This window comes from Acipenser ruthenus, chromosome 6 (assembly GCF_902713425.1).
Source record: "Acipenser ruthenus chromosome 6, fAciRut3.2 maternal haplotype, whole genome shotgun sequence".
Taxonomy (NCBI): domain Eukaryota; kingdom Metazoa; phylum Chordata; class Actinopteri; order Acipenseriformes; family Acipenseridae; genus Acipenser; species Acipenser ruthenus.
In genome coordinates, this window is record NC_081194.1 from 81,504,082 (window position 1) to 81,521,836 (window position 17,755).

Consider the following 17,755-nt stretch of genomic DNA (forward strand, 5'->3'; position numbering starts at 1 on the left):
TAATTTGAGGAGGCCTCCGGTCTTATCTGATACAGTATCTCCAGTGCCTGCTGAAGGATAATAGCATTGTACAGGAAGTGCAGAGTTAAGCTCTGAGTCAGTATTGGGGAATTTTAAAGGAAAGTTATGGTAGATTTACCACTTCTAACCAACAGACACGTCATCATTGAAGAATGCATGGGGGCTTGTCAATAAGCAGGCTTTATTTCTGGTTCAGGGTTCGTTTTGAAACGTGAACTAGTGAGAAGATCCCTCCTGTCCTGATTGTTTTCCTAAGCTTGGAATGGATCTTGGTAAGGATGACTGACACAAAGAGCAGGCCAGGCCTGAGTTCAAAGGAGTGTAAAACCACTTCAGACATCATGGATGGAAATGTTATTTGCTGGTTAATACTTTGCCAAGTCCCTTGGCTATATAATGATTTAGATTCTAGTATATTAAGCAAACTTGTTAAATTTGCAGACGACACAAAAATAGGAGGAGTGGCAAACGCTGTTGTAGCAGCAAAGGTCATTCAAAATGATCTAGACAGCATTCAGAACTGGGCAGACACATGGCAAATGACATTTAATAGAGAAAAGTGTAAAGTATGCAGGCAATAAAAATGTACATTATAAATATCATATGGGAGATACTGAAATTGAAGAAGAAATCTATGAAAAAGACCTAGGAGTTTATGTTGACTCAGAAATGTCTTCCTCTAGACAATGTGGGGAAGCTATAAAAAAGGCCAACAAGATTCTCGGATATATTGTGAGAAGTGTTGAATTTAAATCAAGGGAAGTAACGTTAAAACTTTACAATGCATTAGTAAGACCTCATCTAGAATATTATGTTCATTTCTGGTCACCTAGTTACAAAAAGGATATTGCTGCTCTAGAAAGAGTGCAAAGAAGAGCAACCAGAATTATCCCGGGTTTAAAAGGCATGTTGTATGCAGACAGGCTAAAATAATTGAATCTATTCAGTCTTGAACAAAAAAGACTACACGGTGATCTGATTCAAGCATTCAAAATCCTAAAAGGTATAGACAATGTCGACCCAGTGGACTTTTTTGACCTGAAAAAGGAAACAAGGACCAGGGGTCACAAATGGAGATTAGATAAAGGGGCATTCAGAACAGAAAATAGGAGGCACTTTTTTACACAGAGAATTGTGAGGGTCTGGAACCAACTCCCCAGTAATGTTGTTGAAGCTGACACCCTGGGAACCTTCAAGAAGCTGCTTGATGAGATTGGCCTCCTCTCGTTTGTAAACTTTCTGATGTTCTTAAAACTTTTTAAAGGGAGTCTTGTTGGGATTTTCTTGTGGAGTTAATAAAGCCCACAGTGTTTACTAACCCTCTTCCAAAAAGACACTTCAGGTTCTATATGTGCCCTTACGAGAAACTCCTAAAACCTGTTTCTGAACAGTCAGTACTGTAATAACATAAAACAGATTTCCAGATTTAAAGCATTGATACCCTTCATACTGTGGAGCTGCTGGGTTAGCTCTCTCCTCCAGTAAGAGAAATGCGTTTCCGCACATTGATGTTAACAACCTTAACATATCTACAGCTTTTCTAAGCATTAACTAGGCACCCAGAACCGTCTCTGTATGCCTTGCCAATATTTAGGGTTATCATTTTGCAGTCTATAGTCATATAGCATTTACAGCACTCTACCATGTGTTAATTTTGGCTTGTACCATGGTGTACTACAGTAAAGATTTAATAAAGGACAGGATGAACAACTTTGGTGTCTTAAAAGTCCTTGAATTTAATTGGAGTAACTTCTCAAAAGTTTGTTTTAATTTTCCCACAAAGCTTTGATAACCCGTCTTTTCCAGAACCTATGCACTCCGTTTGTATTTATTTTTTTGTTTCTAAAAGGAAGTTGAGTTCTGCTTATTAAGGCGCCTTTCTTTCTTTCTTTCTTCTTTCTTTCTTTCTTTTCTTTGCAGGTCTGGATGACTCCCTTCAGCAATACATTTGTAGCTTTGAACGAGAGAAGATAAACGGCGAGCAGCTGTTGAAGATTTCTCACCAGGATCTGGAGGAGCTGGGAGTTGCACGGATTGGGCACCAGGAGCTCGTACTGGAATCGGTGGATCTGCTCTGTGCTCTGGTCAGTTTCATACGATTCCACAGCTTGTGGGAAAGTGCTTCCCATGGCTTAAAAACAGCTTAGAGCAGAACCTGTCGGAGCATCTGAACAAATGAAAGCCAGGGAGTTCAAGGGGCTCCGAAAAATTGAGTAGTCGGGGTAGTCTCTTTTGACAGGTCAAATTAGCTTCATTGTTCAAATTTAAAAAAAAAGGCTGTGATTGGAATGTTCAGTCAGCTATCTGCTTCACTGCTGTTTGAAGCCACGGTATTTAATTCCTTAATGCTATAGTGTGTGGAAAAGTCATGACCTTGAAATCTGAACCCAAATTCACAAACAAGATGGTTTTATTTTAACTTTTTTAGGAAATTAAATACATTTCCGTTGCAGATATTTATTTACTATTTGCACATTAGTTTATCTAAATCATGAAAAGCTATTTGTTACATAGCGACCATGTGTCATTTGAATAGATTCAGTCCCAGCCAGGCATCCCTGAACTGCTGAGATGATGGGAAAGAATGTTAAGTGAATCATGCTGCGTGAAATATCCAGCATTCCATTCCTTACAGCACTTTCTAGAAAATGTTAGCCCAGCTTAATAAGGAAAGGGATCGGGCCAGACAGGGTGCTTGACAACAGCATACACTGTCCATTCAAATGAGGGACAGCATAGCTACAGGGGAAGAGTCATTCAGCTGGTGCCTTTCTTTAATTAAGACAGTGATTGTCCCTCCCTGAATAATAAGTGGCGCTTTTTATTAGAGTTGCAACTATACAAAGACTTCTCAGAAATATGGATTATAAACGCAGCGTCCTAAAAAAAAAAAAAAAAAATGCTTAGTTAAGATGGTATTGCAAAATTTGTTTTATTTGTTTGAGGAAACAAAACTATGAATTGGTTCATAACTGAAGAATAGTAACATTGAATTGTCCCCTTTGTGCAGCCACATGATGCAATAGATCTACAAGTGCAGCATGTGGGTGCAGTTTAATGACAGTCTTTGTGTTCAGCACTACATGGAGCTTTTTTCAGGTTTCTATCAGTAGCATGTCTCTAGCTGCTTCTATAATGATCTGATTCAGCAATCTTTTTGTTTTTCTCCGTAGCATATTTTATTTAAAAAGGTACTTCACCAGTATCAAGCACAGATGAAGGTCTACCTGTAGACTGTAATTAAATATAATATGCAGAGCTTGTTTCAGAAGGTCCTGATGAATCTACCAGCTGAAAATGATGTACTGTTACATAATGCAGTATATGAACATTAAATTAGCTGCATTTGGCAAATGTGGACATGTCACATAATTCAGTAACATGCTAAGTTTTTTTTGTTTTCCCCCTCAGTGCCTAGATTATCACGATTACAGTATTGCAAGCAAGCACTTTTTTAAATTAAAAATTAAATGTAGCTCATGACACTCAAACAATATTAGGATGCATTCATTCACTGGGATGGAGGGGTGTTGGGGCTTGTGAATTTACAACTCTGTTTATAGAGGTATGTATTATCTTATGACAAGGAAGCAGAAAAAGGAGACATGTGCACCTCCCACCTCTCTGGGATATTAAATTAGGGCTTTATTGCTGCATTTCCTCTATGGAATATGTATGTGTTACGCATGTGGGTCATCACTTAACAATACCATGGCAGCCACAGAGCATTGGGTGTGGACATACCGCTCATGCATACAGATTTAATAAACACGAGTGTTGACACTAGGGTACCAGCAATGGTACTCATAGTGTCACATTTAATAAAGAAAACTAAACAAAGCTAAAAAATAAGTGTTTGCCACACAAATGTCCCACTAGCCCCACTAAAAAGAACGTCCCGCTCCAGGAACCTACTATCTATGCAAACCCTCTCTACACTGTTTCAACATCCCCTAAACTGACCTACTTCTGGGATCCCAGAGTCCTGGCATCCTCACAGCGACTCCTGCCTTTTCACATGGCCTCGGCTGGGCAGTGCCTTCACAATGCAGTGAATCTATTCCTGGTGTCCTGGCATCCTCACAGCGACTCCTGCCTTTTCACACAGCCTCGGCTGGGCAATGCCTTCACAATGCAGTGAATCTATTCCTGGTGTCCTGGCATCCTCACAGCGACTCCTGCCTTTTCACACAGCCTCGGCTGGGCAATGCCTTCACAATGCAGTGAATCTATTCCTGGTGCCCTGGCATCCTCACAGCGACTCCTGCCTTTTCACACAGCCTCGGCTGGGCAATGCCTTCACAATGCAGTGAATCTATTCCTGGTGCCCTGGCATCCTCACAGCGACTCCTGCCTTTTCACATTGCCTCGACTGGGCAGTGCCTTCACAGTGTAGTGAATCTATTCCTGGTGCCCTGGCATCCTCACAGCGACTCCTGCCTTTTCACATGGCCTCGGCTGGGCAATGCCTTCACAATGCAGTGAATCTATTCCTGGTGCCCTGGCATCCTCACAGCGACTCCTGCCTTTTCACACTGCCTCGGCTGGGCAGTGCCTTCACAGTGTAGTGAATCTATCTTTCCACGGTTGTCCAGATGGAGTACAGTACATATTGCAACAGATGGACAAGTTTACACTAGGAAGATAAGTTTTAGTCTTTCTGGGTGTAAGATGCCACGTTGTACCTTGTCCCTCATCTGCACTGTATTAAAGGTTATAAAATGAACACTCCAGGGTAGTGCACTGAAGAACAGTTTTAACATCTGTCTGCCCGATGGTGTGTCTCATTATGTAGTTACCAAGTTAATGATTAAGGAGGGTGGAATGTTTGATTTGTTCCTGATGACTAGCTCGGGAGTGCTTTTTGTTTTGACTCAAATTAAACCACACATGTGTACCTCCTAAACTGAAGGGGTTTTGATTTTTGTTTTGGTTTTTCCGCTGTAATTGTTTTCAGTTTATTTATTTATTTTTTAGTAGATTTTGCTAATTTGTTTCTCGACTGCTGAAAAAAATTCTCCTGCTTCCCCCTGTTTTTTTGAGAATTGTTTCCTGACTGTTTTTATGCATCGGTTGAGATTGATGGTGTTTAAGCATCTGGATATTTAATCTATATCGGGTTAACAGTCATCTCTACCTTTTTTGGCAAGCAGTGCAGTAATTGGTGAGTAATGTGAGAAGCCAGGAAATATCCCATTATCACCGTTAACCCTTCAAACAGCAAAATGACCAGACGAATCACAGTGCTCCAGATTACACACTTCCAACAGCAGAAAGACTGGGTGAATCACACTGCGATGCTGAACAGAGCTTGATCAGAGGGGAATTAGTTCTCTGAATTCAGCAGTTTTTAATTTAGGTTTGAACATGCTTATTTTTTAAACCTATTTCTGATCTGTAGATCTTACCAGTGGACCATTCCGATGCACACTTTTGCACTAGCATTGGTGAAAACAGAGATGTGTGTTTAGATAAGAAAGAACCGCAAGTTATATACCCTTCTGTACAATATAATGCAGAACTAAAAATACCCTTCTGTACAGTATAATTATGGCTTCTGATTTTCGGTTTTAACCGATAAAACCCGATAAAATCCCCCCCCCCCCCCCCCCCGATACAAAAAAATTTAATCGGTGGATAGCCAATAAACACCGGAAAACACCGGAAAACACCGGAAAACACCGGAAAAACTGTGGAAATGGTTAATCAATTCACGTTGACTTTACCCTTTCACATTAAAAAAATAAAAATACAACCTACTACAAAAATAATAATAAATACATTTCCCAGTGCTGCTGGGCAATGTCCCGCCTTCCTGACTTGTATCTATCATTGATTAGTTCTGAATACTTTAAGCCCGCCCCAACTACTGAGTGACAGCGCATTCCTACATTTCTATTGGAGACGCTTGTGAGATTTAAAACGAGATTACAATCAGGATGGAGGCTTGTTAGTGGGATTTAAAGCTGTATTAGTTAAGATACGGAGGATTTAAAACAGAATTGTGGTGAAATGTACAAAAATGCCTCCACACAAAACCCCAGAAGAATGTGCCCGTGACCACATGGATGCCGTGGAAGACGGCAAAGGAAAGAAGGTACAATTTAAGTGTGCAAGTACTGTCGAGGTAGTATACATATTTTGCCACACACACACACACACACAAAAAAAGAAATGTTCAAGCATTTTGGAAAGTAACCGAAAACACTAATTTCATACAGTATATCAAAAACGAAAGCCCTGAAAAAAACGATTTGCATAAAACTCAAAAATAGCTAAAAATAAGCACCAAAAAATACAATTAATAAAACCCGAAAAACAGAAGCCCTAAGCATAATGCAGTGTTAAAAATACCCTTCTGTACAGTGTAATGCAGTGCTAAAATACCCTTCTGTACAGTGTAATGCAGTGCTAAAATACCCTTCTGTACAGTGTAATGCAGTGCTAAAATACCCTTCTGTACAGTGTAATGCAGTGCTAAAATACCCTTCTGTACAGTGTAATGCAGTGCTAAAATACCCTTCTGTACAGTGTAATGCAGTGCTAAAATACCCTTCTGTAGTACAATGCAGTGATAAAAATACTTCAGTCTTTGGTGAAACACACACAATGTAAAATGACTGCTCAAGGGGATTTGTTTTCAATCGAGTTCTCAAGATTGACAGGGCCAAAGAACAGGTCGTATGTCTGTTCTTTCAAACCTGTGTGAATGCAGATCTTTGTGGGTTTGTGGCTGAAGCACAATAGTGCTGAAAGTGAGAACTGCCAGAACTGAATGAATCCCATTCTAATAGCCGAGTTGGTCTAAACAAATTCCTTCTGTTACATCATAGGCATTCAACAGTCTGGAGTATTGATGTCTTCATTGTACCCTGAGCTTCTCAAACAACATATTGTATTTTATACTGTAAGACATGTGAATGAATGAATGTTTAGCTTGATTTATGTGATGAAGTCTTTATGCTGCCCAAATGAAAAATGCTACTACGGGTTAGAGGTCTTCAAGTTTGATGCTTTGGCTGGAGATCCAGAAATTAGCTAGAATGTGTTTTTTGAGGTTCCAATCCCTCTGGGGCAGTCCCTGTAGAACAGCCTGCTCCTTGCCTGTCACTGATAGATTCAGTACAGTCTGTGCTCAGTCCCTGTAGAGCAGCCTGCTCCTTGCCTGTCACTGATAGATTCAGTACAGTCTGTGCTCAGTCCCTGTAGAACAGCCTGCTCCTTGTCTGTCACTGATAGGTTCAGTACAGTCTGTGCTCAGTCCCTGTAGAACAGCCTGCTCCTTGTCTGTCACTGATAGATTCAGTACAGTCTGTGCTCAGTCCCTGTAGAACAGCCTGCTCCTTGTCTGTCACTGATAGGTTCAGTACAGTCTGTGCTCAGTCCCTGTAGAACAGCCTGCTCCTTGTCTGTCACTGATAGGTTCAGTGCAGTCTGTGCTCAGTCCCTGTAGAACAGCCTGCTCCTTGCCTGTCACTGATAGATTCAGTACAGTCTGTGCTCAGTCCCTGTAGAACAGCCTGCTCCTTGCCTGTCACTGATAGATTCAGTACAGTCTGTGCTCAGTCCCTGTAGAACAGCCTGCTCCTTGCCTGTCACTGATAGATTCAGTACAGTCTGTGCTCAGTCCCTGTAGAGCAGCCTGCTCCTTGCCTGTCACTGATAGATTCAGTACAGTCTGTGCTCAGTCCCTGTAGAACAGCCTGCTCCTTGCCTGTCACTGATAGATTCAGTACAGTCTGTGCTCAGTCCCTGTAGAGCAGCCTGCTCCTTGCCTGTCACTGATAGATTCAGTACAGTCTGTGCTCAGTCCCTGTAGAACAGCCTGCTCCTTGCCTGTCACTGATAGATTCAGTACAGTCTGTGCTCAGTCCCTGTAGAACAGCCTGCTCCTTGCCTGTCACTGATAGATTCAGTACAGTCTATGCTCAGTCCCTCTAGAGCAGCCTGCTCCTTGCCTGTCACTGATAGATTCAGTACAGTCTGTGCTCAGTCCCTGTAGAACAGCCTGCTCCTTGCCTGTCACTGATAGATTCAGTACAGTCTGTGCTCAGTCCCTGTAGAACAGCCTGCTCCTTGTCTGTCACTGATAGATTCAGTACAGTCTGTGCTCAGTCCCTGTAGAACAGCCTGCTCCTTGCCTGTCACTGATAGATTCAGTACAGTCTATGCTCAGTCCCTCTAGAGCAGCCTGCTCCTTGCCTGTCACTGATAGATTCAGTACAGTCTGTGCTCAGTCCCTGTAGAACAGCCTGCTCCTTGTCTGTGCTTCCTGTTTTGGGACCCTTGAGGCTGAGTGAAATTGAGCCACTCCTGCAAGATCAACATTCCAATCACCTGGTGTCTCTCTGTGAGTAATATTATACGCTGTGCATGCCCCAGACATGGACTAAGGCTATCCTCTAATGCATCTAGTGCATGTAAGAAATACAGCTATGGCCAAACGTTTTGCATCACCCTATAGAATCAACTAATTTTGCTTCATAAAGTCGAATAAAACCTATTGAATAATGTTACGGCAACATGCTGAATTACATACCACTTTGTAGTTTTCCATAGACATGTACTTAACGAAAAACTGACAAATGTAACATTTCAAAGCATGAAATACTGTATGGCTTCCGGTAGACTTTTACAATGTCATTTTGTAGTTTCTTTGATTATACTGTGTTAAATAAAAGTTGTTCATTTTAGTTTTCGTTTTTTTTTTTTGTTATGTCTCAATCCTAAAAAAACTCATGCTAAATATTTGGCCGTAGCTTACATCAGTAAGAATATAGCAGTGTGGGGGCACAGGGTCCTGGTTACACGCTGGTGTACCAGCTGTACCTGGAGATTGGATCTGATTCCTGAGAGCTATACTGAAGCAACAGAAGTGCTTTTAAGAGAAGTGATGACGGAAACGGAAAATGATGCTAAGTGATACCAAACTAGAATACATTAGTTAAGAGTACTCTTTCATTGACATGCAGATCTCAGTTGAACTTTGTTTTCCAATCAGCCTCACATTGTCCAAACCCTCCCCTTTACTGTTTGAGGGTAAAACAAATGTTTTCTGAACCATTTCTGCGAGGTGTGTAAGTAAACACGTGTCAGGCAGGCAGCTGAGAGTTTGGAAAGTTGTGGAATGTGTACTTTGGCCTGTTTCTTTTGAGCAGTAGGTTCTGCATGTTTCTGTGGAGCAGTAGGTTCTGCATGTTTCTGTGGAGCAGTAGGTTCTGCATGTTTCTGTGGAGCAGTAGGTTCTGCATGTTTCTGTGGAGCAGTAGGTTCTGCATGTTTCTGTTGAGCAGTAGGTTCTGCATGTTTCTGTTGGCTGCTAGCTGTACATTTGCTTGTGCTGAATGCCAATAAAAAAGTTTTCTGGGCCTTGATAAGTATGTTTACCATCTGCTATTGTTAACAATTTCAGACACTTGCCCTGTGTGCCCAGTCTGGTTATGTAATGTTAATTGGTGCTGAGCTGCAAAAGTCTACAGTCCCACTAGCTGTTTCATATAAAGCTACTGTAGCTATAGGTAGGTAGGTACTAAGCTGTGTTTTGCATACCAGTAATGCTAAAACCTTTATTAAGGAAACCATAAACCACCTGATTACTGTAAAATGTATGGATATATTTTGGATATATTGTATTCTGGCAGAGCTGTAAACCTCTTTAACCTGATCAGGTGACACATTGTGTTGTGTGTCTTGCTATACAGTAAGTGCAGTATGGCATGTGCATTGCTCTGGAGTCTGGACCCAGAGCAGTGATTGGTTGTTGGTTGGTATAAGCTCAGTGCTTCGTGGTAAATCCAGTCAGATCTTTCAGGGTTTTATTTTACATATTTTTAGGAATGCCAATGGATATGGGCTTGCTTTTGTACTTTGTAGAACCGAAACCTCCACAGGGAAACAGGAGTATAATACATGCTGGGCTTCTGTCTGCCTCTCAGGTGGTTTGGTGTCCCTAGGAATCCGGGTTTGTACCCTGTTCTTGGTAATGATACAGACCATGTACTTGTGTTGTAGGGTTAACCTTGCAGAGAGCTCACATGGGGTAGTCAAGGACCAATGTGCAGTAAAATGCTATTTAAAATAGCAATGCATTAGAAATAAGATGTCCAACTGCACAATAAGGCTATCAAAGCGCTTTGTTTTTTGTTCTTTAAATCCGAGACAAACATCTGTGTAATAAATATTTCATCAAGGTTTAAAAAATCTGCATAATTACATTATATTCCCTGCACAGCATTCAGATACCATGCAGTACGGTACAGTAGTATTAGATTTAATTTTGTTATCTGAATATATATATATGTATATGTGTGTATATATATGTATATGTGTGTATATGTGTGTGTGTGTATATATATATATATATATATATATATATATATATATATATATATATATATATATATATATATATAATTTTTTTTTTTTTTTTTTTTTTCAGAATTATGGCCTTGAAACTGACAACCTGAAGAGTTTAGTTGTGAAGATGCGAGCCTCAATGGGCAAACTCCAGAACTCGATAGCCAGCAGGAGGAAAAATCCCTCGTATGATGGAGGCACATCTCGTAAGCCTACCAATGACTTCCTGACCTCTGTGGTTGAACTTATAGGCGCAGCTAAGGCCTTGCTTGCGTGGCTGGACAGGTAATACGTTAACTAATTAACAATGGTGTGAGTGGCTGATTAAAATGTATAGTTGCAAAACCATAAGTTCTGTAACAGTGACTTGAAAAGATCCCTCTACGTATAGTAATGTGTGTCGGCACCCCCTCTGTAGCTGCTGGCAGCTACAATTTGCACGCTGTCAGCTGTCATGACTGTGCACCGTTCCTACATAACTACAACTGGGGGCTGTCCTAGCAAACCACTGCATGCTGCAATATTGTGAGACACGCCCCAGTCTACCTGATCCAACATCACAGGTGAGCAGGGAAAGCAAACAAGATCTGGAAGACTACCAGAAAAACTACATCAACTAACATATTGCTCATAAACTACAAGTACTGTGTTTTTTAAATGTAACTTTGTCAGAATGTTTGTTTGTTTTATAATGTTGCGCATTCAGTGAAATACTATGTCATTTGTAACCCAAGGATCCTACTATAATTCGGTCAGATGCACAGACACTGAAATTGGCTTGGAAGTACATTCACTTTTTTTTTTTTTTTAAAACCACTTGATTATATTAGTTCATAACTGACACAGCACTGCAAATCTATTTAGGAAACCACTTCCAAAAGCTTGTCTATCTCTCCATGGCTCCAGTGTGTGCCGGTCTAAAAGGACTTTTCTGTTTGGTTACAGGACACCCCTGACTGGGATCAGCGATTTCTCATCAACAAAGAACAAAATCATTCAGCTGTGTCTGGATCTCACAACCACAGTTCAACAGGTCTGCATGCCCTTCTGTCTCTGTCTCCCCCCTCCCCTTCTCTGTGCCTTCCCTGTCCGCTTGCACAGTTCAGCAGGTCTGCATGCCCTTCTGTCTCTGTCTCCCCCTCTCCTTCTCTGTGCCTTCCCTGTCCGCTTGCACAGTTCAGCAGGTCTGCATGCCCTTCTGTCTCTGTCTCCCCCCTCCCCTTCTCTGTGCCTTCCCTGTCCGCTTGCACAGTTCAGCAGGTCTGCATGCCCTTCTGTCTCTGTCTCTGCCACCCCCCCCCCCCTTTCTCCGTGCCTCCCCTGTCTGCTTGCATACTTGCCTTGGGTGTTATTGTTTAATGAGAAGAAGGTATTGAAATGGCAGTTGGTCTGCATGATGTACTCTTGCCCACTGGTGTAAAGACTAGAAATGAGAAGATCCTCTTTCTTAATAACGACCTCAATAAAGGCAAGGAAGTTGGCGTGTGTTGCAATCAGCCTCAACTAGCTCATAGTTTTATTTTCCATTTTACAGCAACATGAAAAAAAGACAATGTATTGTATCGCTGATGGACATCAGGAAACACATTTCCTATATTATACAGTGTATTGAAGATACCCTGTATGTCATTTAACAGACCAACTACAGATTTCCTAAAGAAACACAAACGACAATGAACCCTTTATGAGGAATTCCCTAAGTATTAAAGTATTTTATTAAGTATTATCACCAGATGCTATATTTAAGGCTGTTCTCGTGGGATAGGTTCCATTTTGATGCAAGGGCATGACCAAACAAACAAACAGATTTTATAAGAACAAATGAATTGAACCAAAAAGCTTGCACACATACACATTAGGTGATCTTAATTATCATTTTAATCAGATTGTTTAATGGAAGTTAGTTATATTGGCTTTCACCATTCTAGTATGTAGCACTTTCTCTGGGCCTCACAGCAGCTTGTATGTATGTGTATTTGGATGTGTTCTTGTTCATTGCTGGCACTGTGCTAGGATTTATTACAGAGGGACTGATCCTGGAAGAAAGGGGCAGAATGTACATAGTCTTTGAAGTTGAATTGATTGTCCTGCAGATGTATTCAGTGTCAGCTGCAGTCAGATGGTGCATGGCGGGCCCGCTTCACTATTGCTGCTGTTTGTATTGAATTTGCTGCGCTCATCATACAGGGCCTTCTATTCCAATTCGTTTCTTCTGATTTTAAACCTTTCGATTCTAGTCCTGTATTTTATATAACATGCATGCAGACATGTGCACCGTGTGCCTCGGCCCTAGTCTTTGCAGACATGTCTGGATGACCAATGAACATACTCCATCTGTGATGTTCAGTCTTCCATACACAAAGTCTTTGAAAAAATCTATGTGAAACTGTTCAGTAAGCACCAAATTAACTGTAAAACAAATGTTCTTCGTTTTAGGATTGCACAGTGTTTGAAATGGAGGAGAAAATCCTTGAAGTCGTAAGTATATTCAGAACACAGCATATTTTAATGCATTAGTGGTCATGATAGCAATGTAACAAACACTGGATCAATGGGTTGTAGCAACACCTACAGTATGAAATAATTCTATACCATCTAGCACTGTGAAAAATGCACAAACTACTTGCTCTTCAGGAGCTGAACATTTTTACACTGCATGAAACGGCTGTTTTGACAATGGAGTGAATAAAAGATGGCAGTAGATAAGATAAAATAATACATGTAATGGAAACTAATTTAAAGATGAATTACGTGCACAAAATTTGTTAAAAGCTGGCACAATACCATTCTATGTTTCATATTCTGGCGTCTCATGGTTTTCTGAGGGAAGAATGTGATGATTTTACCCTGTGCTGGGAGGGGTCCTAGACTAGTTGTGACATGTCTTATCGACCAAAGCCTATTAGTTTAGTTAAACCTATTCAGAAAAAAAGACAGCTGAACTGCAGGATTATGAAGCTGTAAGGATCTGCCTTTTCGTTTATTTATAATGCATGCAGCATTTGGCTGCTTTATATAGTGACTGCAAAACTGTAACACCTTTAATTAGCACTTCCTGCTTGTGGCATTAACCAGACCGACTCCATTGCTGGTGGGCTTCCTCTTGCTGACTCTTATAAAAAGCTGCTGGTGGGGGTAGTTTATCTTCTTTAATACAAACAATTGCAGAACTGTATGAAGTTGCATGGACAGAGCTTCAGATCAAATGCTTGCCCAGTCAGCACTTGGAAGAAGTCAGCAGGAATGTTTGATAAACCAGTTCCTTACAGTCACAAAAAAGAACAAGGAATTGACTGACCCGATAAGTCTCCACAGTTATCAGTAAGATAGCAGGTGTGTTTAGTAAAGACAATAACAAGAGTGTCTTGTCACCTAGTGGATTTGGTTAAAAGCAGATCATTTCACAATTACAGGTTTGCCATGTACACTATATTGATCCCTTCCTGCTAACCTGCTTATGTATATTCCAGTCCAAGATTTTGAATGGGATTTGTGACCAGACGATGAGGACCACCTCTGACCCTTTAATGAGTCTGTGCACATGTGTGGAGGAGGTGCAGCTCACACACATCACAGCCGGGGAAGGGCTGGTAAGACATGCCTTTAATGAGTCTGTGCAGCTCACACACATCAGAGCTGGGGAAGGGCTGGTAAGACATGCCTTTAATGAGTCTGTGCAGCTCACACACATCAGAGCTGGTAAGACATGCCTTTAATGAGTCTGTGCAGCTCACACACATCAGAGCTGGTAAGACATGCCTTTAATGAGTCTGTGCAGCTCACACACATCAGAGCTGGTAAGACATGCCTTTAATGAGTCTGTGCAGCTCACACACATCAGAGCTGGTAAGACATGCCTTTAATGAGTCTGTGCAGCTCACACACATAAGAGCTGGTAAGACATGCCGTTAATGAGTCTGTGCAGCTCACACACATCAGAGCTGGTAAGACATGCCTTTAATGAGTCTGTGCAGCTCACACACATCAGAGCTGGTAAGACATGCCTTTAATGAGTCTGTGCAGCTCACACACATCAGAGCTGGTAAGACATGCCGTTAAGGAGTCTGTGCAGCTCACACACATCAGAGCTGATAAGACATGCCTTTAATGAGTCTGTGCAGCTCACACACATCAGAGCTGGTAAGACATGCCTTTAATGAGACTGTGCAGCTCACACACATCAGAGGTTTTATTATTATTATTATTATTATTATTATTATTATTATTATTATATATATATATTATTTTTTTTATTTTTTTTTTTAGCAGACACCCTTATCCAGAGCGACTTGCAAGATATCACATTATACATTATTTCACATTATACAGAGATCACATTATTTTTACATACAATTACCCATTTATACAGTTGGGTTTTTACTGGAGCAGTCTAGGTAAAGTACCTTGCTCAAGGGTACAGCAGCAGTGTCCCACACCTGGGATTGGACCCACAACCCTCCGGTCAAGAGTCCAGAGCCCTAACCACTACTCCACACTGCTGCCCTTTTTATTGAGGGTCCTAGTTTAACAGCCCATTTATATAATTTAACAAAGTTTAGTTAGTTTTAAGGTTGAAAGTTATGGATTCATATTTAATTTACTCCATAGCTTTTTGAATAGTGTGCTTCAAACTTGTATAACTGCTGACATTTACAGTGAATGCTCCTAATTTGTATTTTGACTTTTCTTCCCTAGATTTGGGATACCTAGATCTATGCTATAAAGTTATTGTTGCCTTTTTGTTTTTGTCTTCAGGGCATGTATATCAAATCAACCTATGATGGTCTGCATGTCATCACTGGAACCACAGAAAATGTAAGTAAAAGCTTTCACGCACAATATGCAGGTACAAGGCTTGTTTGTTTTCTTATTAGAAATAGCTAGTGAGACTTTGAAAAGGGGGTGGGGTGACACAGTTTCCTCCAGTTTTTTTATATACAACTTCTTTGGCTTAAAAACATCACACCTTGCATGATTTTATAGTCGTCTAAGTACAAACAGGCTTGCCATTAAATAAAAAGAGGGATAGCAAATCCTTTTTTCAAATCTAATACCGGCTAGTATTTTGTTATCCACAATGATGTTTCTGTTTGCTTTGATGTTGAATGCGTAGCTATTATTATTCTCCTAAACTTTGCTCAGCCTGGTTGTGTTCTGGTTCACCTTTTTACCTGTATAATTAGCTATTGGTAATTTCAGTTTGGTTTTTATTTTTGAGCATCTATCATTTTGGTTCCAAATGTAATTTCCATTAAAGTAGTAACTGAGTAATATCGTCGTCGCGGTGAATTAAGTTGTTTTTTTTTTGCTGTTGTAAGGTTAATCATACTTGCCTACAAAATATATATATATATATATATATATATATATATATATATATATATATATATATATATATATATATACAGTACTGTGCAAAAGTTTTAGGCAGGTGTGAAAAAATGCTGTAAAGTAAGAATGCGTTCAAAAAAAGACATGTTAATAGTTTATATTTATCAATTAACAAAATGCAAAGTGAGTGAACAGAAGAAAAATCTACATCAAATCAATATTTGGTGTGACCACCCTTTGCCTTCAAAACAGCATCAATTCTTCTAGGCCACTTGCACACAGTTTTTGAAGGAACTCGGCAGGTAGGTTGGCCCAAACATCTTGGAGAACTAACCACAGTTGTTCTGTGGATTTAGGCAGCCTCAGTTGCTTCTCTCTCTTCATGTAATCCCAGACAGACTCGATGATGTTGATCAGGGCTCTGTGGGGGCCATACCATCACTTCCAGGACTCCTCCTTGTTCTTTACGCTGAAGATAGTTCTTAATGACTTTCGCTGTATGTTTGGGGTTGTTGTCATGCTGCAGAATAAATTTGGGGCCAATCAGATGCCTCCCTGATGGTACTGCATGATGGATAAGTATCTGCCTGTACTTCTCAGCATTGAGGAGACCATTAATTCTGACCAAATCCCCAACTCCATTTGCAGAAATGCAGCCCCAAACTTGCAAGAAACCTCCACCATTCTTCACTGTTGCCTGCAGACACTCATTTGTATACAGCTCTCCAGCCCTTCAGCGAACAAACTGCCTTCTGCTACAGCCAAATATTTCAAATTTTGACTCATCAGTCCAGAGCACCTGCTGCCATTTTCCTGTACCCCAGTTCCTGTGTTTTCGTGCATAGTTGAGTCGCTTGGCCTTGTTTCCACGTCAGAGGTATGGCTTTTTGGCCGCAAGTCTTCCATGAAGGCCACTTCTGACCAGACTTCTTCGGACAGTAGATGGGTGTACCAGGGTCCCACTGTTTTCTGCCAATTCTGAGCTGATGGCACTGCTGGACATCTTCCGATTGCGAAGGGAAGTAAGCATGATGTGTCTTTCATCTGCTGCAGTAAGTTTCCTTGGCCGACCACTGCGTCTACGGTCCTCAACGTTGCCCGTTTCTTTGTGCTTCTTCAAAAGAGCTTGGACAGCACATCTGGAAACCCCTGTCTGCCTTGAAATTTCTGCCTGGGAGAGACCTTGCTGATGCAGTATAAATACCTTGTGTCTTGTTGCTGTGCTCAGTCTTGCCATGGTGTATGACTTTTGACAGTAAACTGTCTTTAGCAATCTCACCTTGTTAGCTGAGTTTGGCTGTTCCTCACCCAGTTTTATTCCTCCTACACAGCTGTTTGTTTCAGTTAATGATTGTGTTTCAACCTACATATTGAATTGATGATCATTAGCACCTGTTTGGTATAATTGTTTAATCATACACCTGACTATATGCCTACAAAATCCCTGACTTTGTGCAAGTGTACCTAGAAGAATTGATGCTGTTTTGAAGGCAAAGGGTGGTCACACCAAATATGGATTTGATTTAGATTTTTCTTCTGTTTCACTCACTTTGCATTTAGTTAATTGATAACTATAATCTATTAACATGTCTATTTTTGAAAGCATTCTTACTTTACAGCATTTTTTCAGACCTGCCTAAAACTTTTACACAGTACTGTATATTTGAAAATGTATCAAGAAGGGAGCCTTGTGTTCTGTGGCCCGTAGCAGATTATTTTTGGGATGTCATTTTTAAAGCTATGAATCAGAAAATTAGAATATCACTTAACTACACAGAAACAACAACAAAAATTCAGATGCAGTTAACATTTTCTTGAAGCATATTGTTTCCTCCTTGACGAAAGTGTAGCCTTAAGAATATATGGTACCAAACAATGCTATTTGACTACTTTTTAAACATTACTTTTTTAATAGAAATTGACAAAAAATAGACTGAAAATAAACAAGGCTGCCCTTTGCTTTGTGCCAGAAACCTTCCATGGCCAGTATATTGCCATGGTAACAATGAATGAAAGTGCTGTAATTAGGGTTAATCTCCGCTAGTCA

At 40.6% G+C, this 17,755-nt stretch overlaps 1 protein-coding gene across 4 annotated transcripts in view; it reads left to right on the top strand.

The window, feature by feature from the left end:
- Positions 1–17,755, top strand: part of LOC117410695 (connector enhancer of kinase suppressor of ras 3-like) — a 90,802-nt gene that overhangs the window by 15,707 nt on the left and 57,340 nt on the right. For all 4 annotated transcript variants that reach the window (XM_034017437.3, XM_034017442.3, XM_034017441.3 and 1 more), the window contains exons 2-7: positions 1,942–2,105; positions 10,460–10,662; positions 11,323–11,410; positions 12,814–12,855; positions 13,848–13,967; positions 15,133–15,192. In XM_034017437.3, coding sequence (XP_033873328.3) covers positions 1,942–2,105; positions 10,460–10,662; positions 11,323–11,410; positions 12,814–12,855; positions 13,848–13,967; positions 15,133–15,192 — 677 coding nt within the window. The remainder of the gene's footprint in view (positions 1–1,941; positions 2,106–10,459; positions 10,663–11,322; positions 11,411–12,813; positions 12,856–13,847; positions 13,968–15,132; positions 15,193–17,755) is intronic.